Source organism: Sciurus carolinensis, chromosome 10 (genome assembly GCF_902686445.1).
Source record: "Sciurus carolinensis chromosome 10, mSciCar1.2, whole genome shotgun sequence".
In the NCBI taxonomy this organism is placed as follows: domain Eukaryota; kingdom Metazoa; phylum Chordata; class Mammalia; order Rodentia; family Sciuridae; genus Sciurus; species Sciurus carolinensis.
In genome coordinates this window covers 102,082,673-102,106,643 of record NC_062222.1, presented here as the reverse complement: position 1 = coordinate 102,106,643, position 23,971 = coordinate 102,082,673, and the positions used below count along the sequence as shown (strand labels likewise).

General features: G+C 34.5%; 1 protein-coding gene across 1 annotated transcript in view; it reads left to right on the top strand.

Moving 5' to 3' along the window:
• Positions 1–23,971, top strand: part of Gabrb1 (gamma-aminobutyric acid type A receptor subunit beta1) — a 368,244-nt gene that overhangs the window by 258,704 nt on the left and 85,569 nt on the right. The window contains exon 5 of the mRNA XM_047566847.1: positions 21,654–21,736. Within this exon, the coding sequence (XP_047422803.1) occupies positions 21,654–21,736 (83 nt within the window). The remainder of the gene's footprint in view (positions 1–21,653; positions 21,737–23,971) is intronic.

Here is a 23,971-nt window from a genome sequence, read left to right as displayed (position 1 = left end):
ATGCTGTCTGAATAAAAACTAGAGAAATGCACATTTTCAAGGGCTTTTATTTCTTTCAGTTTTTGTTTCCACTTTAAACCTACTGTTTTAAATGAGCTCTCTCAGAAAATGTAAGTGCATTGTGACACATAGCTGTCACATGTACAGTCAAACTTGAAATGCTGGTAATCACAAATCAAAATTGATTTTGGGGTGGAGGAGATTTTTCATGGATTATAACAGATCCAGTGATGTGATCAACCCATGCTTCTGTCCTCAATCTTCAGCCTGCATTTAGGAAAGTTAATTAAACTCTGTAACACAGAATGTCTTTTCCTGGTCTCTGATGTGTGCTCACTAAGGCAAACAAGCCACTCAATAAAATAGTGTGAACCTTATTTTTAGGAGCTTAGTCTATCAATTAGCAGATTCAACTGTCAAAATTATAAGGGGAATGCAGAGTGAGCAAAGAAAATCCAGGTATGATGCAGGAGAGTTTACTGGACTTACTGCCTCTATTCATGGACAGAGCTGATGACTTGAATCTGTCAACCTAAAAGGCACATTGAAGCACACTGAGTATGGGCGCCAAAAGGTTTATTTGAGCCAAAATGAGAATGATCACCTGGGGAGGAAACACAAATTCTAGTTGCCCAGATTTGGGGGTGGGAGAAACGCACAAGAAGGAGGAGTTTAGAGCAAACTGACTTAAATTGCATTGGTGGCCCAGAATAGCAGAGGACGTTGATTGACCATTGCTCACTATTTGATAAATTCCAGGTACAAATTGTAATAAGCAGAAAAAGACTTTTTACTAGAGCTATTTATTGTTTTCGTGTCATGAGGGAGTCATAGCATCTTTCCATGTAGGTCAGAATGCCGTAGGTGACTATGGTCTCATGCTTCTTGTTTCCCTGGGGTAAAGAATTTCGTGACCTCTTTCTTGACAAATGGGCTAAGGAAATGAACAGACACTTCATAGAAGAAGATGTACAAGTAATCAACAGATATATGAAACAATGTTCAACATCCCTAGTAATAAGGGAAATGCAAATCAAAACTACCCTAAGATTTCATCTCACCCCAATTAGAATGGCGATTATCAAGAATACAAGCAACAATAGGTGTTGGCGAGGATGTGGTGAAAAAGGAACACTCATACATTGCTGGTGGGGTTGCAAATTAGTGCAGCCACTCTGGAAAGCAGTGTGGAGATTCCTCAGAAAGCTTGGAATGGAAACACCATTTGACCCAGCTATCCCACTCCTTGGCCTATACCCAAAGGACTTAAAATCAGCATACTACAGAGATACAGCCACATCAATGTTCATTGCCGCTCAATTCACCATAGCCAGATTGTGGAACCAACCTAGATGTCCTTCAGTTGATGAATGGTTAAAGAAACTGTGGCATATTTATACAATGGAATATTACTCCGCAATGAAGAATGATAAAATTATGGCATTTGTAGGCAAATGGTCGAAATTGGAGAATATCATGCTAAGTGAGATAAGCCAATCTCAAAAAACTAAAGGACGAATGATCTCGCTGATAAGCGGATGAGGACATATAATGGGGGGTGGGAGGGGCTAGCATTAGGTTTAGGGTTAGGTTTAGAGTTAGGCTAAGGAGAGCAGTAAGAATGAAGGAAAGAAGGACTGTGTAGAGGGAAAAGAGGGGTGGGAGGGGTGGGAGGGGTGGGAGGGGTGGGGGGGAGGGGAAAAATATAATAAACATCATTACCCTATGTAAACGTAAAAAAAAAATAAATAAATAAAAAAAAATAAATAAATTTCATGCATTTAAAAAAAAAAAAAAAAAAAAAAGAGTGTCATTCTAAATCCTCTTTTAAATCTGAAGCGATAACTACCTAAAATCCTGACCTGCCAGTTTCTCAAACATTTTTAGCTTGCACTTTTATAGCCCCTTGGATATCAACTAGGTTATACATTACATTAGCCAAAAGTAGAATAAGAGAGCCAAGAATATTTGGTGCCTTCAGAGAATGTGATTCAGCACAAAAACTGTGAAAGAAGTAAGAAAATCGAACAAATGAGGGTATATGCCCTACAAATGTGGTGGGGAATGCTGAAAGACTGCCCTCTCTACCTCACCTTCCTGTCTAGTTGCAGATCTCCATGGCATGTGTGGAACAGAATGGAACTGTACTGTCTAGAAGATGCTACTTCAAATTAATGAAGTGAGGTTTTGGACAACAAACAACTGTACTTTTATGCTGTTTAACTCCTTTAAATAATAACTAAAATGATGACTGAAAATGTTACATATTGTTGTTTAATATCCTCAGGACTATGATCAATATAGAAAAACTCAAGAGAAATATTTTGTAAGAATTTTGTCCAGGGTTTCTCCTGAAGTTAAAAGATGTATTGGAAAGCAATGGCATTGACCAATTCCCAGGAACTTACCATAAAGCCTACTGTCTGAGTCCATATTGTGCTATCATAGAAGAATACACCAGACTGCGTAATTTATAATGAACAGAACTTACCAGATCTGGTGGCTAGGAAGTTCAAGACTCAAGGTCAGAATTTGGCAAGGGCCTTCTTGTTGCACCATTTTAGAGCAGAAGTGGAATTGTAAGAGAAGAAGAGAGGGTTGGGGCAGGGACCAAATGGAACTTACCCTTGCTCTTTTACAACAAGCACACTCCCAAGATAATGGTATTAGTCCATTCAGGAGGAATAGCCCTCATGGCCTAGCACCTAATCACCTTGCCAACTAATATTGTTATGGCGATTTAATTACAGCGTGACTGTTGAAGGGTTCAAATATTCAAACTATAACACTGTTACAAAAACATTTATATTAATAATGTTTTATCTACACAAATTTAATTTGAGGCAGGATAAGTGTGTGTTCTGACTATTCTTTATATGCAACTCTTACAAAATTACTTTGTGATTCTCAGGGACTCAGGGAAAAATGGAACAGCTTTATTTAAAAGATAGAAATATAGATTTTTATAGAGATGTAGATGGAGGTAGGTCTAAATATAGAGATAAATCATGTGATTTAGGAATTGCAAAATAAATAAAAATCATCAGAGATCTGAACATTTGATTAAGATGGAGTCACTGGTTCCAGCTTAGTAATCAGGGATTTTTTTGTTTGTTTTCTTATTTTCTTAAATAATCAAGGGCATAATAAAGTTATAATGCTCAAGAACACAAAGTAGAGAAAATTAAATTATTCTAGGAAGAGACAGTCTATGTAATCTGGAAACCAATTACACAGGATAATTTTCCACATAGTGAAAAAGTCATTAATCAGGAAATCATGTAAGCAAAACAGTGGAGATGAGTTAAACCATGCTAAAAATTTTACATATTTCATAGTTTATTATCAGACTCAGATATTATAGATAAAGGCCAATAAATTCACTTTCAGAATTTGCCCTTTATTATGATCTTTTATATTCTGGAACATATGTACACTTCAATTTAGGAGGCAGAGTGTCTACATGGTCAACCTTTTTCATAAATACATGAAGATGATAATATGCAATGCAATTATCATTGCTCTTTCAAAATGAATCAATAAATACAAAACAAAATATGCCTAAACTTTAATTTTCAATATGGCAAATATTCATAAACTTGAAAGTGTTAATAGGTCAGAAGATCAAAATATTTGAGAACCATTTTTTCCTTAAATAATGCAGACACACACATACAGTTGTATTTATTTATCACTATTGTTTCCAGTTTTAGCAAGTCCTATTAATTATAACTTTTAACCAAAGTTACCACCTTATACTTTACACAGAAAACTAAGTGGTAGAATATTGAAAACTGTCTGTTATACATAAGCATTTCAACTGACTACCAGAGCTCATGAACTCATATAACACAATTTTTGCAACCAAATATAATCTTTTAATACATTTTTTTTAGTTGCAGATGGACGCAATACCTTTATTTTATTTATTTATCTTTATGTGTGCTGTAGATCAAACCCAGGGCCTCACACGTGCTAGGCAAGCACTCCACGACTAAGCTACAACCCCAGCACCCAATATAATCTTTTAACATCTTTTTAAAGTGACAAGAATAAACATTCATTAATATAACCTGAAGCAACAATCCTTTCATAGCATAAAAATAAAAAATAAAGTTATACAAAAAGCATATTCAATAATTAATGTTTGAGGATTCTATTTTACTTAGAAATTATCCTGGCACCAAATGATTATTCATTAATTAACCCAATTTAACATCAATCCTAGATTTTAAGCTAGATATCATAATTATGTTCTCAATTATAAAACATAATTGCTGTCGAAGTAAAATTTCTCAGGATAATGTTCCAATTTATTTGAACACAAATTTATGTTTTCCATAATCCTAAATATTATGCAATATTCAAGTAGTATATTTTATCTCTAAACCCATGTAAGTTTAGGGAAAGCAAGGTAAAACAAAATGTATGCTTGGACTATACTCAATATATATAAGTCAGAAACATTGTTTTATATTAAACTACATTTTTCTAAATTAGACTAATTTATCAAAGATACATTTATTAGCTAAACATGGATTTTTTAAAGTGTTTCCATGTTAGTTATTATAAGAAACTATTTTGTTTAAGTCTAAAACACTTAAAATATAAGTAGTTTACTTATTTTCTGAAAATTTAGGAGTATTTGATTTGTATTAGCATTTATTTATCTAAATAAACCAGTCAACACCAAGTTATTTTATGTTGTGAGGCTGTATAATATAATTTATTAATATTCTCACATAATAAAGTGTAAAGACCTTTCTGAGTCACAGATATAAAGACAGAGTGTTTATAAATTCAGATCTATACTTTTGCCACAGATCAAGAGTAAATATCAAAACTCATCATCCAGACAGCAAGTGGCTACTTTTCATTCCACTGAGCATAAGATTCTCCATTGTTTTGCACTCAAAATGGGCAAATAGACAAAACAAACACAAAAGACCAACAAACCAGCCTCTGTTGTCTCTCTCCCAACAGAGTACACAACCTGCCTCGGTCATCTATTAACATTTACATAAATCATTAGATGGTCAGACCATGAAACTCGAATTTCCAGTCATTGCTGTCAACAATGGAGAATAACTTAGTGGCTGTAAGCAAAACAAAAAAAATAAAAATCACTAGAGGACAGAGAAATAGAGTTGGAAAAGTTACAATCTATTGCCTCTTGGGTTTCTCCTCAGGAAACCAAGAAAAGGCATACCTGAGCTTAAGTCCCCCATATACTTTTGGCAACACACTTTAGCTGGCTTTGTTAGGTAAATCCACTGGATATCATGGTGATTATTCTCGCAACTGGTGCAAGAAAATCATTCTAAAAAGATAAAATCAGGTGAAAATATTTTTGAAAAGCATGGGTCAAAGATTTCAATTAGTAAGATATTATATCCAGTTGAAAGGAGAACCCAAGAGCTAGACACTCTGAAAAGACAGCACACTGCAAAAAAAAATGGACAAGTAAATCCAAATTGGCAAAACTGGTCAATTCCTACAGGATAATAAGTAACTGTAATTGCAGTTTTACAAGTAAGAACTATCATTTTCTATAATGTACCGAACTACAAAACAGCTCAAAGACAAGGAAGGTGAGTTAATCCTGACCACTAGACAAGAGGTCTAGAAATCTTTTTGGTTCATTTCAAAATCTTTTACAATTATCCTTATGAAATGAGAAGTCTGAAATGCAAATACAAAGACACATAGCATGCTTATAAATTCAGATCTACACTTTTACCAAGAGTTAACACACAAGCACAAAACTCACAGTCCTCGATTGGTTCCTTCCCCTGATGGTAACAGATTTCTCTTCTGACCCTGCAACAAGGGCCTCCGGAGAGGGCTGCTGGGAAGATTTGAGGAGATAATGTATGCAAAGTACCTAGTACTCTTCCTTCTACTCTTGTATGTCTAATTCCACTATTAAATGTAGCATTTAAACCAGGTGTGGTGGCTCACGCCTGTAATCCCAGCAGCTCAGGAGGCAGAGGCAGGAGGATTGCAGGTTCGAAGTCAGTCTCAGCAACTCAGCAAGGGCTTAAGCAATTTTAGCAAGACCTTATCTCAAATAAATTTTTTTAAAAGGTCTGGGGATGTGGTTCAGTGGTTAAGTGAACCTAGTTAGGAAGGTTCAATGTCCAGTAGCAAATAATAATAATGATAATAAATGTAGCATTTAAGCTTCCTTTCTAAATGGAAAAATTTATTTGTAGAAAAACTGAACATAAATTTTAGGAATTGACTCTTAGGAGGCAAATATTATTTATACTTTCATCAGAAATATCTTCTATTTACATGTGATAAGCTTTACATATTTCAAATGCTTTATTTACCATGAGAGTATTGATAGTTAATTAATATGATTCATAAATATCAAGTTAATAAATCACATTCAAATATTTTAAAATACACGAACCATTTGATACACTTACCAGTATTTTAGCCACTTCTCTCTCAAGCCAGAGAGCATCTAAAACCATAACAGAGGATAAGTTATGTGAAACCCAGTTTAATTTAACTTTCCAGGACCACAAAGCTAGTTATCTGTGGTTGTTTATTTAGCCAATGCACTCAACATGATTTTTAGTAAGAAATTTAGTCAGGTTGAGAAAAATGGACCTTTACCATTAATGTGTTTTCCAAGCAACATTGGCATAGATTTTTAGTGAAGACAGTATGTTAGCCTTTTTCTGTCTTCCTTGGAGAAGTAATGATTTTAGTGTTTCCTTAAGTTCCATATTAATTCTATTAATTTACACATTAATTCTGAGCCAGGCACTGGGCTGGACCCTGGTAAATGAATCATTATCAGGTCATTTCCCTTGTGGTACTTAACATCTCTTCAAGCAACAGCCACAGCAGTAACAAGCAACCAAACAAATAAATGTGTAATTGCAAATTTTGGAGAGAAATGTGAGGAAGTAGATCACAGTTTCAAACTCCAAGATTCATATGAATTGATACATTTCTTGAGTGAAGGGATTCATTTCAGAAGATTATAATTATAGTCCACTATTAAATGCCAGTTAGGTATAAGTGGATGTGAAGGAGAGATTTAAAAAAAAAAAAAATGTTTTCCTTTACTTGGTTTGGGAGAATTCTGGAACAGGAGACCAGAAAGTGGCTGTTCCCGGGTCAAAATGACATTTAAAATGATGGTATATGTAGGGTTGTTTGAGAATTTTTCTGAGTCCATCTAATTGGAGAATAATGAAGATATTAAAAATACATTAACATGTCACCTTATTTTCTTCAGCTTTCTTTACAGAAAAAATGACACTCAAAGGGAAGGGAAGAGAAGAGATGGGGGGAGGGAAGGAGGGAAGGAAGGGAAGAGAGGAAAGGAAGGGAAGAGAGGAAAGGAAAGGAAAGGAAGGGAAGGGAAGGGAAGGGAAGGGAAGGGAAGGGAAGAAAGGAAGGAAAGGAAAAAGGAAAGAAAAGGAAAAGACGTGAGGGAGAGAGAAAAAGAGAGGGACCAAGGGAGAAAGGGTAGAGGAAGGGAAGAGGAACTTTGAGAGACTAAAACTCCGCCCTCATCCCATCCTCTTTTCTTCCTCTAGCTTTCCCTGCCCAGATATCTCCACCAAGCTAAATGTATGTGTATCATTTCACATACAAATTTTATTTTACTACATGTGTGATATCCTAAGGCACATACATTAATGTTCTGTTCTTGTAAGCTTTTAAATAAATGTTTCTTTCCCTAAGCACCCTTTCTGCATGGGGAGGGGGGCAGTATGTGTTTCACCACACAACACTGTGTAAGGTGCACCTGTGTTCATACAGTATCTCTAGTGTGTTCATTTTAACAGCATTGTATAGGGACAGGACCAGCACTGCATATCTCTTTCTCTTTGGTTGGACAACTTGGGTGTGCAAGCTGATCTTACTAGCACCTCTGCTGTTGTCTCTGTGTACAAATGAATGGACACCTAGAATTGGAATCACTAAGTTTAGAAGTCACTGTATGGAATGTTGTCCGAGCAATTATCATAACAAATATGTTATTTATTTTCTCCCCAGAAGTGTGTGATTTCTGGTTTTCTTATAGGGACATGAACATTCATTGTTATCATCCATTGTTAATTTTGGCCAGTCTCAGATGGCTGGAAAATAGTCTATCATTGTTTTAATTTATAATTTCTTCATTATAAAGATGAATATTATTTCTTATCTTTAAAATAGTATTTAATGATATACTGGCTCCTCCAGAATATACTTATCTAACTTTGGATTTATAATTAATAGAAAAGAACACTACTTTCATTTTGTAGCTCATAAAATATGACCATTTTAAGAATTTATGCTTATAAAGCACAGGATAAAAATCATGTTTCATTATAATTGCAATATCTGGAATGCCTAATTGTTAACTTGGAAATGTCCAAAGTTCCCTATTTTTGCCTTTCAGAATATGTAAATACCTTAAACTTGATGGTATTCATTGCAATCCCTAAAAAGCACCCTATACTTTATTATAAATTTTATTTCTCTAATTTATATTCTCCCCCCAAAAAAGCATTTAACAGAAAAACCATGAAAATATATTTCAATTGTTATTAAATTAAATGTATATTTATCCATCTACCTAACTGAACAAGTCAACAGTAAAGTTAATCTATGTTGGATGCTCTTCATTCCTACCTGATGTTTAGTGAAATACTGTGCTTAGATTCTTTTAATCATTAAATTTACACACCACCAAGGATTTTGATTTCTAGAGAAAGAATGGTTCCAAATACAGCTTTCAAACAAAAATATTAAAAATATTTCATGGGCTAATCATTAAAAACTTAAACTAGAAGTACAATTTTTTGTCTATTTAATGAACAAAACAGTGCAATATCCAGTTGAACTTTGGTGAAGGACAGTTGATTCTCCCTTGCATTATAACTTAACACAACCTTGAAGAAAAATAGTTTTGCCCTATATATTGTAATAAGCCATAACATTTTCAGGACCTTAGAAAAGAAAACCCTGCTTATGAGTTTCTATCCCAGAGAAATAATCCAAAATATGAAAAATCACATATTCATTAAAATGTCATTTTAGCCTTATTTTAAACTGATAATGTAGAGAATCCTAAATACAAATAGAAATGCTCCACAATGCTAACAGTCATTGTGCTAAAAGTAACATTTCCTAATCTCAGAAACTTTATATATTTATTGCTTATTTTAAGAGAATAAGGTCCCAAGACTAGCCCTTGTTTCCAGAGGGAGGAGGGAGGGAATTTTGCACAATTTTGCACAAATTTATGTTCCTTCCTTTCATCTGTTTGCTTTTGGTTCGATTTTCTTTTTTCTTAACATAAAGCCACTGACCTCAGAAAACACAGTATTGTGATGCTCTATCACTCCTCAGTTTTTCTCCTTTAGAATATTATTTCAAGATGACTCTGATGATCTTTCAGTAAATGCATTAACTCTTTATTCTGGGAGAGCTAATCTTGCAAAATAGTAGAGTAGTTTTATAAATAAGTCAAAATTAATAACTTTAAAAGAAAACCCTTTTTTTTGCTTTACCTCTATTTTTTTAATTTGTTGTTTTTTTGATATACATGACATATTATATATACATAGGGTGCAACCTAGTCCAATTAGAATCCCATTCTTGTGGTTGCACATGATGTGGAGTTAACACTGGTCATGTATTCATATATGAGCATAGGAAAGTTACATCTGATTCATTCTACTGCCTTTCCTATTCCCATCTCCCTTCCCTTCTCTTCATTTCCTTTTGTCTAATCCAATGAAATTCTATTCTTCCCCTCTACCCTCCCTTGTTTTGGGTTTGCATCCACATATCAAAGAATATTTGACCTTTGGTTTTTGGGTATGGCTTATTTCACTTAACATAAATTTCTCCAGTTCCATGCATTTTCTGGAAAATGCCATAACTTTATTCTTATTTACGACTGAGTAATATTCCACTGTGTATATATACCACATTTTATTTATCCATTCATCTGTTGAAGAGCACCAGGTTGGTTCCAGAGCTTGGTTATTGTTAATTGAGTTCCTGTAAATATCGATGTGGCTGTGTCACTATAGTATACTGATTTTAAGTCTTCTGGGTACAAACCAAGGAGTGGGATAACCAGGACAAATGGTGATTCCATTCCAAGTTTTGTAAGGAATCTCCATACTGCTTTCCATAGTGGTTGCACCAATTTGCAGTCCCACCAGCAATGTATGAGAGAACATTTTTCCCCACATCCTTGCCAACATTTGTGTTTACTTGTATTCTTGATGATTGCCATTCTGACTGGAATCTCAGTGTAGTCTCAATTTGTGTTTCTCTAATTGCTAGAGATGTTGAACATTTTAAAATATTTGTTGGACCATTGTGAAGTGCCAGTTTTCTTCCTGTGCCCATTGATTGATTGGGGTTTTTTGTTTTGTTTTGTTTTGGGATTTTTTGGTGTTAAGTTTTTTGAGTTCTTTGTATATCCTGGAGATTAATGCTCTACCTGAGGTTCAGGTGGTAAAGATTTTCTTCCATTCTGTAGGCTCTCTGTTCACGTTCTTGTTTGTTTCCTTTGCTGCAAAGAAGCTTTTTAGTTTGAATCCATCCTATTTATTGATTCTTGATTTTACTTCTTGCACTTTAGGAGTTTTATTGAGGAAGTCTTTGTTTTACCTTTTAATTCTGAGTCCTTTTTAAAACTATCCTCTTGTTTTGGGAGACGGGAGTTCGCTGAGAGTGAGGACAAACGATGCCTACTCCAGTAAACAGACATCAGAGACCAGGCTTGGAAGGCACAGATCTAATTTTACTTAGGATTGTACAAGACATATATAGGCACATTATCCAATCAAGTTAAGACACTTGTTTAAACATAATAGAACCAACCCATAGGTAAGCTATATGTCATACTAATGTAAACAAACCAAGTATCCCTAAGTGAGTCTGCCCAGCAACAAGTCTGAGACAAAGGACTGGAGGAAGGGGGAGCTCCAGTACACAGCATGAGGTGAGGCAGTACAAGTGAGCTCACATCACAGCTTGCTGTGAGGCTTCCCCTCAGCTCATAGCTCAGCCTTAGTAACTGCAAAGGCCTTCAATCCATGGCGAGTCTTTACCATTCCCTCAGTTTCTCCGTTCAGACTGTTTGGTTTATTTAGACCATGGTGTCAGCGACTGCTGACAGATAAGCTTGAGGAATGTTCCCTACATTATCCGGTACTAACTGATTATCATGTCCTAACATTGCATTCCAGATAAACATTTTCTTTGTGCTTTATTTTCATTTTTACTTTTACATCAGTATCTAGGGTCTTTCTCATTATTCTAGAACTCGCTATTGTTTTATTTCCTCACAGTTTTGTCCACTGTAGAATTCTTGCTAATCAAAATATCAAGAATAATGATGCTCTGATTTGGAGGAGATAGCCTTATTTTTCTTCTCCCTAAAACAAATTTCAGCAGATCAGTTACCAGGAAATACTAAATGTCAAAGAAAGATTAACAAGTGCTCGTACACTCCACAGATACATAAATATAACGATATGATTTGGGGCACATAGTCTGTCCTGAACTCCGTTGGATATACAAGGTATAACATGAGTAGGACTGGCCCTGGATTCTTCACACCTGTCTGTTAATTACTATTGCCCCATTATTACCTCTGTGGGTCACCCTCAATCCCCCCCCATGCTGATTTATGAACTGCTTTTCATATTTACAGAGTGGTTCACTCTGACCAAAAGAAATGAACATTAATGAGCCCATTTACACAGCATTTGGCATGTGGCAAATTATCTGAAAATGACTGGGACCGCACTGAGAAAGGGTCATGGGCATTCAACACTGGGTCTCCAAAACAGAGGGTGAAAAGGAAACAAGCCGAGCATGTGGTGCATGCCTATAATCACAGGGGCTCAGGAAGATGAGGCAGGAGGGTTGCAAGTTCAAAGCCAGCCCAGCAAATTAGCAAGACCCTGTCTCAAAATTAAAAACAAAAAAAGGCTGGGAAGTGCCTTAATGGTTAAATGACCCTGAGGTTCAATCTCTGGTCCAAAAAAAAAAAAACCTGAAAATGGGAATCAAAAATTAAATTACAAATGGTGTCAGATAAAGATCTGATTTCATTCTTCTGCATATGGAGATCCAGTTTTCTCAGTACCATTTATTAAAGAGGCTGTCCTTTTCCTAACATGTATATTTGGATCTATGTTGAAAACCAGTTGATGATCAGTTCTGTTCCATGAGTCCATGTGTCTACCTTCCTGGTAGCAGAATGCTGTTTTATCACTATCACTTATCAGCAGTTTGAAATCAAGTAGTGTGAGGCTTCCAGCTTTGTTCTTTTTGCTCATGGCTGCTTTGCTAAGTGCCCATCTGTGTGGTTCCGTAAGAAATTTAGGTTGTTTATTCTAGTGGGGTTACAGTAAATGATAATACTGTACATTTCAAAATCATGAAGAGAGTAAATGTGAAGCACACTTGCAGGGATAAAATGATAAGTATTGGAGGAGATAGATATGTAAATTAGTTTAATTTAATTATTCCACATTGTACTCATAAATTGTAACATCACGTTGTATCCTGTAAAATATTGACAAATATAATTTGTTAATTTATAATTAAAAACTAAAAATAACAAATAAGAATAAAAATTTTTAAAAGAGAAGCAATAAAAATAATAATTATTCAGTGTGGATTTTTTAAGTATTACCAATGGATAAATGATTTAATAAACCATGAAGTATCTATAGGCAGAATCTGGGTATTCACTTAAATTTTGTTCATGGAGGGTACTAAAGACTTAAGAAAAATTTTGCCTGTAGGTTTCCCAAAGCATCATATGAAATTGTACATATGGAATAATTTCAACTTTATTGAAATAAATAAAGTATAGTTCTGTGGCAGAGCACCTGTTTAGCATGCATAAAGCCCTGGATTCTATCCCCAATGCTAAAAAAAAAATTTTTTTTTAATCTTAGAACTGTGTTCATGAGATTATGGGTCATTATTATTTTCTGATCTATAATTTTCTACATTTTCCAGATAATTTAGTATGATCACATATTAATTTACAATGTATTTTTACTGGTAATCTTACATGTATTTGTTTCTTTTTTAGTTGTTGATGGACCTTTTTTTCATTTATTTTTATGTGGTGCTGAGAATCGAACCCAGTGCCTCACACATTCAAGACAAGTGCTCCACCACTGAGCCACAACCCCAGTTCACATATTTGTTTCTTTAGAAGTAAATAATTTCAGTCTGAGTTTATGGCTTAGTGGTGGAGTAATTGCCTCACATGTGTGATGCACTGGATTCAAACCTCAAAACTACATAAAATAAATAAATAAAATTACGTCCATCTACAACTAAAAATATTTTTTAAAAAGAAATGAATAATTTCAAAATAATAATAGCTACAGTTCATTGAGTACCTATAATGTACAAGGCATTGAACTTCCATGTACATGTAATAATCCACTTCTCTCTCCCTATTCCACACAGCATACCACCCATGTAATATCTTTGCTCATAGAACATCATGAACCTGTGTTAAGGCACCTTTTTTTCGAGTTATCAAGTATAGGATTAAATTCTCTTGTACTTCAATCTTGAGTGATTTTCATGCTTTCTTGATAATGTGAATATTTTTCTGATGTAAGTTATTTGAACTTGTAGAAAAATGGCAAAGATGATAGTCCCAAAAGAGAAATAAGCATATTTCTACTATTTTATAAAAATTACTAGACAACAACTCTATGTTCTATCTTCTGCAAACATATACAGTTAAAAAACAATCAAGCTGGGCAAGGTGACTCATGCCTATCAAGCTGGGCAAAGTGACTCATGCCTGTAATTCTAGCAGGTTGGAAGGCTAAGGCAGAAGGATCACAAGTTCAAAGCCAGCCTCATCAACTTAGTCAGATCTAAATAACTTAGCAAGACCTGTCTCTAAATAAAATATAAAAAGGGCTGGGAATGTGTCTCAGAGGATAAGCACCCTTAGGCTTAATCCTCGGTACCAAAATAATTAAAAATAACAATAATAATAAATATAACACCATGAATGTTCACTTGAATTACTTGTATTTTTTAGTTATTATTTTATTTTTTACAGACTGCATTTTGATTCATTGTACACAAACAGGGCACATCATTTCTTTCTATGGTTGTGCATGATGTAGATTCATACCATTCATGTTAATCATACATGTACATAGGGTAATGATGTCTGTCTCGGTCCACCATTTTGCATACCCTAACTGCTCTAATACTCAACAATTGTGCCTGATTCCTAGTAGGTCCTCTGTCATTTTTATACTCATTATTGATTAAATAAAGAATGCCCTGAATTATCAATAACTAAAGGGATACTAAAAATATGATAAGGTTAACATTTGATTATTTTACCACTTGCAAGAGAAATTTTACTGAATCAAATGTTCTCTTCTTAGACTCCTCTGACTTAATAGAGTAATTGGAGAGGCCTTTGCTCTTGAGTCCAGCATATCTGAATTTGAATCCTAGCATTTCTATTTATAGACCATGTAAACTTGGAAACATTTCTAAACACCATCAGGTGTCAGCTTCCTCATCTTTGATATTGGGGTGAAAATGGCATTAATATGAGAAGGATATTATGAGTGATAAATTAAACAATTTGCATGTAGTAGTCAGAACAATGCCCCAAAGAAGTCCAACTCCCGATTCTCTGGGCTTGGGAATACATTGCCTCACATAGCAAGAAAGACTGCAGATGTGATTAAGAATTTCAAGAAGAGGAGGTGATCTTCAATTATCTAGGCAGGACAAGTGGGATCACAGGGTCCTTATAAAAGGAAAGAGGGAGAGTCAGTGAAGAGGGCAGCCACGGAGGTTGGAGTTAGGTGCTTTAGGATGGAGGGGATCCGCTATCAAGGAAAGCAAAGAGCTGGAAAAGGCAAGGAAATTCCATCCTTCCTTAATGTCTCTGGAAGGAACCCAGTCAACACTTTTTAAGACTTCTCACATTCAGCACAGTAAAAGAACAAATTTGTGTTGTTTTAAGCCACTAAATGTGTGTTATTTGTCACATCAACAATAAGATACTAATATAGTATGTAAAGTACTTAGCACAGCACCCATCACACAGGACTCAGATAATACATAACTCACACCACTCTGCCTCCTTAGTAGGCAAAAGTACCAAAGAGTAGTCCAGGAAAGAGCTGTTCAACCCACAGTCCTCACCTACACAAGTCCACCACCTTCACCAAGATGGTTGAGGCTTCCCAAAAGGCTTACATGATGTGATCATCTCTGACTTTGAAGGATTTTGCTGTGATTTAGTTTCATGAAAACCAACTATTAAGTACTATCTATTTACACAATACTGTTCCACAATGCTATCAAGATGTGGAATTCAGTCCTTTTTCATTATTTCAAGTGTAAAAATAAAACATTTAATTGTGTGTGTATGTGTGTGCTTGCAGATGCTCACTTGGTATTTGTAAGGCTTGGTTTAGGTAAATAGGGAAAAGTGTGGTGTCACAGAAAAACAAAAATCTTAAAAAATATCAGTGGCTATTCTTTTTTTTTTTTTTCCTTTCATTTCTTTAATGAACACTTTGTTAGTGGCTATTCTTAAGGTTTTTTTCCCCCCTATTCTACCATTTGCTTCCCCATGTCTAAATTTCTCTTAAATTTCACACAGCAGTTTATCCCCTCTTATTTTCTAATCACCTCTAACTGATGCCCATAGAATTTCCTTCAAATACCAAGCATTTTCCTAAAGAGACTACCATTGTGAACTATGAAGATAATACAAATTATTTTCCACCTATTTCAGTGAACACTTACTATTGGCTGAAAAAATATAAAAGTTCTTTAGTCATGAGTTAGGCTAACCCTTCCCCCTCCTTTCACCAGTTTCTTTGGGTGATATACTGAACATGGATTAAGGATGCAGCCTGTAGGACAAGCAAGCCATGGACCATGCTTCAAACACTTTTTTAATTGCTCCGCACTAACCATATCACCAATCTTAGGGTTATAAATAGGGCTCAGAACTTACAAGCTTCCCCACCCCCTGTATTTCATAGAGATCCTATTAAGTTAGACAATTATATTATACAGAGATCACTTTTAAAATTTGGAAACTCATCTTTATAAAATTAGAGGTTATCAGAAAATTTCAACTATATATAATTTACTCATTTAAGTTCCCATTCTTATTTTAAAATGTGCTTTATCCATGTGCACACATGTGTATTTCTCTGAGTCTATATGTGTACTTAGATTTCAAGCTACTTATGAGCTAGGATTCCTGGATTGTGTTTTGCTAGCAATGAGAATCATGTTGCCTTCAGACATTAAATATATATGATTTACAATTCCAGTGACTCTTAAGGTCAATGACCATGCAGCATAAACCTTAATAAATGAATACTGCAACAACAACATTATTTCTGTTCATTCCAAAGTATCATGGGACCACAGTTCTAACAGCCCATTATAGTGTTCTGACCTAACCTTTGAAATGTCAATAAATTGGATTATAATGTAAGCCATTCTAAATGTCTTTGAAAGAAGAAGGATGAATGTTATGCTATCATGAATCTATCTCTGGGAAAGTTGTCTTTAGAACCAGTACTTAATGCTTTTGCCTTTAGCACAGTTTACCTGAATTTGCTATCTGCCCATAATCATATTTTTGCACATATGAAATGAATACTTTGAATGTGAAAAGTTAGAAACAATTAAAAAAATAATTCAATCTTGAAGCCATTCACCCATCCAGTTTTGTGATCGTTGACACCTTTAACTCCACAGAACATTGTTGATATCAGCCTGCAGTCAGTCCCATGAGTACATTTCTGTGTAGATGTGGTAATTAATTATCAAGGCGACTAACAGTTGGTGGAGAATCATATTAGGAAAGGAGAACAACCAGAAACACAAGAAGCAATCATGTTACAGTTGTTAATTCTCACTCAGAAGAGAAAAGAGCCAAACAGAACCCTGTCTAGGAACATCCCTCCTTTTGTTGATAATCTGGGAATGCTCGCCAAGCAATTTTTTCTCACAAAGAGCTCATGCACACAACTCACTTAACCATAGCATTACAAAATTTAGAAATACCAAACCCTGAAATGATCAGAGTCCCACTCTCTGTTGTACAATTTCAAACATGAATTTATGAGTAACTGCTTGTATAAGGGTCCCTGTCTGAGTCCCAATGACCTCTGGTCTCTGGTGACTGTATTTGTATTTTTGTGACTTTACTTCAATCCCTGATAAATAATCTTGGGAGTGTTTTCACCTACATTGTGCCAATGAAATCCTCTTGGGCATTGGAAATTTGGAAGAGGTAGTTCCCAAGAAGGAAGCTGTTTCTCAAGTTCTTAGAGCTATTGAGTCCTTCCCTTGCTGAGTTGTGTGATTACTCAACTCTCTTTGATATCCCAGTGGAATTTGGGAACAGACAATACCCAGGCAATAAGGGCTCAAAAAAATAAAAAAATTAAAAAAAAGAAGTCATGATCAAGCTTTGGTAAAATATATAGCTTCCCATGGTGATAATCAATTGTATGCCTTACATCTATTGATTATTGATTGCTGAATGGATTGATCGTAATAGATTACAATAGTATTTCAGTATTTTTTTAAATAATTTTGGAGTTTTTTATTATGCATAACTGTAGTAACTATATATGTGAGATATTTAATTATTCATTTTATTAACAATGCTTTTTTGACTTTGCAAACTGCTTTATAAAAACTCCAGAGCCTCCCAACTTGTGAACCAGTGGTTCAGTATTGGATTTCAATGCATGTCCTGATTTTGATATGAAGTGGTTAACTAACCAGATGACATGTATCCAAAAATGTAAATTAAGTGACATATGCTGAGCAGAGGGACACAAATGATATCCTAAAGTATCCCTAAAGTTCTTTAATGGGTCTACCAATACCTGATTCTAATTTCATTTTAAAGTATTATAATTAAACTAAAACAGGAAGCATGCACATTTTAATGGGTGCTATGCACATTTTAATGCATTCAGAACCACTATAATATTAACTTTGCTGTCAGGTTAACTTATGGTACATGGAGCACCAAGTAAAGCTTCCTTCTAATTCATCATTAAGTACCTCTAGAGACCAACCACCCATGAATGTCCTTGAATTCTGTAAAGATTCATTGATGATAAAGTGGTTTCTTGGCATAAGTGCTGGGATTATTATTGTTGTTATCATTGCAGTTGTTTTCTTCAATTCAGGGTAGCCCATGTTTCGTCATTAAGATTTTTTAAAAGCATGTACTTCACAATTTGTTAGGATTTTCTCAACAATATATAAATAAAATAAAACCCAAAAAATACATTGGTGCTAATAGGTAAGACCATAATCTTCATCATAGTCTCTGCTTTCAAATTTGGGTGCTCGCTGAAATAGATACAACATTTAAACTTCTAAGGTTATTTTATAATGACAAATATGGGATTTTTTTCACTTGTATTTCATATATTAAGGTTGCCTATAAAGTTTCATTTTATTAAAGAATTCCACAGAGGAAAACTGTTTGAAAAAGCACCATTGTAGCAGGGTTCTTAACTTCAGCATCACTGATAGTTTGGAACAGGTAATGCTTTCTTCTTGGGGACTCTCCTGGGCATTACATGATTTTTTAGTGATATTTCTGGTCTCCACACACTGATTCCAGTATCACACCTCAGTCCCATAATAAAATTATATTTAATAAAAATTAAAAGTGCAGATATTGTCAATGTCCTATATAAAGCAAAATCATCCCTGATTGAGAACCATTATATAATCACAGGATCATAGTGTTAGCCATACATTAGTAATTCCCAGAGAATGTTTATAGTCTCACAGTTCCTTTACCCATCAATAGCTATTAAACAAAGAATACAGTAGACAAATTTCAAAAATATTTTAAAATATTTATTGCGTCATTTCATTTAAAATGTTGAAATACTATACTGACTATAAATTTAATATTGTAGAACTTCCTTTTCATACGACAAAAGATATTCATGATATATATATTGTCAAGTGAATAAATTTGAATTAAGCAATTCATATGTTCATGGGAACAGGATAAAGGAAGCAATAAGGTAAAATTCATTCATGTGTAATTTTGGAATACAATTAGTCTTCAATTTTTTTGTAAAACACTTTGAGAAAAAATTTTAATTTTAAAAATTCCCATGTTCCTGCCTAAAGTTCAAATAAATTCAATTAAATTGACAATGTCCCGCCTAAGAAAGAATTCAAAAGTAATATACTAATGTGAACTTTTATTTGATAAGGAAAGTCAAAGAAAAATTGGAAAAGACCAAGATTTTTCCTAATAATTTCTTTAAGAAGAAGCTATCTATCTTCCTCTTAGATTAACATAAGTGACCAGATCAATAACTCACTTTGTCAGCCTCAAAACTGTAATTGCTCTGATGCATAATCAAAGAATATATATATATATATATATACATATATATATAGTATCTCTATGTCATGTGCCACATAAAATCCCCATCCTCAAGGGATCCCACATATGATGATGGTCCCATGAGATTACAAAGGGGTTGGAAACTTCCTATTTCCCAGTGAATTGTAGTTGTTCTAACATCATAGTCAATGATTACAACACATTTCTCACACGTTTATTATAATGCCATTGAAAAGAAACCTACTGTGCTGCCAGCCATGTGAAAGGACAGCACATATAATTATATAAGGTACATGATACTTCATAATGATAATATACAACTATGATACTGCTTTATGTATTTACTATACTAAACCTTTATCATTATTTCAGAGTGCACTCCTACTCATAAAAATAGAAGATATAGCTATGCTTCTGTTTTCATAAAGAATTTCTAGAAAATTTCAGATGCAATTGCTGAGGATGAAGGTAGGAATAAAACTAGTTATTAAGTTTTGATCTTTTGAATTATTTAAATTATGGTTGCACTTTGTAGGGGAGGCTCACTTAATTTTAAAAAATACTGTTTCAATTCCACGGTGATACCAAAAATTTGTAGGAGTTCACAAATATGAATTTCAGTTATTCTCAGACGCCACACACCAGAAAACCATATCAAGTAAGAGAAAATGGGGACATAATGGAAGTTGAAGTAGAATATCTACAGTCAGGGTCCCAGAGTTTTGCTTAAGTGTAGGAACTCTACAGGAACTAACAAATAATATGGAGACTCTAATTCCAGGGCAGTGTTCTTCCCTGATTACAAACTACCTGCTGAACATAAGTGAACTAAGGCTTCAGAGATTAATCTAAGAACACTCTCTAATAGTGAAGAGTGTGAGGCATCATAAATCACAGGAAGCTGGTTTCGTTGTTATTGTATTAGGTTATGGCAGGAGAGAAAGGTAAGTTTTGATGCATAATATAGATTCTTCCTATTCATTAATTCTGCAAATATTGGCAGAGACATTGCAAGGATACTATACTAGTAAATATGTAAAGTGCCATGAGGTAATAACAGCTGTAATAGTGGTCATCATTTGGGGAAGATCTACTAAGTACAAGGCACTGGGCTAAGAACTTTACACACATCAACTCTTACAATCCAGAGAGCAATCCTAAATAATAGGTGTTTGATTGATGAGTGAGAATGGCAGTCATCAAGAACACAAACAATAATAGGCAATAAAAAATTCTGGAGAGAATGTGGAGAAAAAAGGAACACTTTTGTACTATTGGTAGGATTGTAAATGAATACAACCACTATGGAAATCAGTGTGGAGGTTTCTCAAAAGACCAGGAATGGAACCAACACATGATCCAGCTATACCACTCCTCAGTATTTATCCTAAAGAATTAAAGTCATCATACTTAGTGATACATGTATACATGTATACCCATATACATGTATACCCATGTCTATAGCAGCACAATTCTATGGAACCAGCAGACTAGGGGTTCATTGATAGTTGAGTGGATAAAGAAAATGTGGGTATATATTGGCCAAATTATATTGTTACATTATTGATGGTTGAGTGGATAAAGAAAATGTGGGTATATATTGGTATATATTAATAAAATGTGGTATATAGGCAGCAAAACGGATGAAACATGAAGACATTATGATAAGTGAAATAAGTCAAATTAAGGGACCAGGGAAAGGAGGGGAGAAAAAGGGGAAATACTGAGAAATGATATTGGCCAAATTATATTGTTACATTGTGTGCATGTATGAATATGTAACAACAAATCCCACTATTATGTACAACAGTAATGCATCAATTAAAATATGGAAAAAATGAGTTTGGGAGAGTTTCCTCTTCGATTTTTCGTTAAAGACAGCATTAATTCTTCTTTGAATGTTTGGTAAAACTCACCCATGAAGCCATCTGGTCCTGGGCTTTTCTTTGTTGAAGGGTTTGATTACTAATTCAATCTCCTTATAATGTTCAGACTTTGTATTTCTTCTTGAAACAGACTTGGCAGGATATATATTTCTATTAATTCATCCATTTCCATTTATCCATCTAGGCTACCCAATTTGCTGATGTATAATTGTTCATAGTAGTCTCTTAGGATCTCTCAAATGTTTGTGCTTTGTTTCTGCCACTTGGTAAACATGATTTGGAAGTGGGAAGCCTGTAAACTGTCAGCACTTTTATGACATCTTTTTCCTCTCTTACCCTGGCAGGATCACAACTACTGCCGCATGTATGATGGATCTTCGAAGATATCCTCTGGATGAGCAAAACTGCACCCTGGAGATTGAAAGTTGTGAGTCACTTGCACAAGGGAATGAGAAAGAGAGATGTTTGCTTGACCCAGTTTAATTCAACCTTTCACTAAGTTCTTGGTGCTAGAATGTTTTTAGCTGCAAACTTCTGCCAAATTTTCAAGGGGTTTACAGTCTGTGATATTTTCCCTTATATTTGTGATTCAAACACAGCATCAATGAAGTTATCTTTTTGGACACTTAGGGAAAGTCCACTTATTTTAGCTCAACGATTTTTAAACTCATGCTTTCTCCTTCTTAGAGTGGAATTCTTTCCACAGCTTTCCAATAGCCAACCTGCATTAATAAGAGAGGAAGACTTTTCAAATGAAGATTCTGTGAGAATATTTTAGGTTCTAAAGGATTGTAAATTGTCTTTTCCAAAATGTCTGTGGTAGAGTCTTATGCAAAAGATGAAACAAATAAGATGGTAAATGATACCTTAAGGGGGATTATACTTGTGTCAAAAACTTAATCTTTTTAGGTCAAGATTTAGGGTTGTCTTCTACAATGGTTTTTCATTGATCTATTCCTAATAATGTGGACATTTTAATTACCAAGAATTAATCTGATTGACAACCTTACCATTATTTCTCAGCCATCAATCTGTAGGCATGTTGGCCCACTAATTGTGAATACTGGAGAGAGACCATTTCTTGGTTTTGAGAGGTGCAGAAAGTTGCAGCAGAAAATTGAGGTTATTTCTATGTTACCTAATGTGATGTGAGAAATCAACAGATGGTATCTTTAAATTGTTAAAATACTTCCTAAATCTAAACATCAAGAAGGCAAGGGAAAATGGGGAAAAATCCAATTGCCCCTACAGTCTTATTGAAAATGAGAATATTGAATATGACTGTTGACCAACTCCTTTAATTTTCCAGTTTCATATAATATAATGTATAGAAATGAAGATATTTCTAAATTTAGACATATTGTTCTGTTACCTCAGGAGAACAAGAGAATTCATGAGCTATTATTTAATTAATATTCTAACTTTAAAGTTCGTTATATAAAGAAGTCAGTAAGTATTGAAAGGTGTTAATTATGAGAGTATTGATGGTGATTTTTGGTTTAAATGCCAAAGATGACCAAATTCAAACCATAAACCCATTGTTAATTAATGACTAATGATATTTTATAAACAAAGCAGACCCATAATAGGTTACTCGGCCATGTAGGTTCTTCTGTCCTTCACTGCTCTTCCATCGACTTTGTGATTTTTTTTTTTAATTTAGCTTCTGCTCTATGGCATTAGGACCTGATGACTTAAGATTCTAAGATCTTACAACTTACTTAGTTCACTTAAAAGAGCAATGAACTTTGATATGTACTTAAAGTGATTCTTTGTTTTGAATTGCAAATATTAAAATTATCAGCATTTTCTTCAAAATTTCATATTTTACTTATAATGCTTATAATGTTTTCAATTTTTCTTCAAGTTGGCAAATTTTCTTATTCATATTGGAAAATAGATAACTTTTAGTTTCATTTATCATATCATATATGACCAATTCTGAATCTTTAAATGAAACAGGAATTGTAAGAACCCAGAAAACAACGCTGGACATGGGAACCCACATAAGGGAGTTTATTAAGCACACAGACAGTGTCTCCCTGCAGGGCAAGAGAGAAAATGAGAGGAAAAGAGAAAGGGCACGCAGGCAGGACAGAGAGAAATGGAGGAGACAGCATGAAAGCGAAGAGGAGAGAGAGAGAAGCATGAAAGTGAGGAGAGAAGAGAGAGCATGAGAAAAGATGGCCAGGGAGCTATCCTTAAGCAGTCGCATTCTGCCAGGCTAACAGGGAACCAATAACGGAAAAGGATACTTGCAAGCTGACTGATGAACCAATAGCTAGCTAGGATGTTCACAGACTGACAAGTAGTTGGGAGGTGGGGAAATGACTGCAGCAGAAAGGGTGGGGGAGCAGCTTTACATTATAGAAATTAAATATAACTTTCATGGAGCAAGAATTGAAGAAGCCTGGACACATGAGCTTTATTTGTTTCTGCCTAAGTACACAACATAGTTCTAAGTATTAATAAATTCTGAATTGCTAGTCCATCCATTTTAACATTTCATATAGAAATCTGTCATTTTCTGAAACATCTTTCCATGAATTGACAATGTATCAAGACTACAATTCCTATTAAAATCCCAATGACATTCTTCATAGAACTAGAAAAAGCAATCATGAAGTTCATTTGAAAAAATAAGACTCAGAATAGCCAAAAC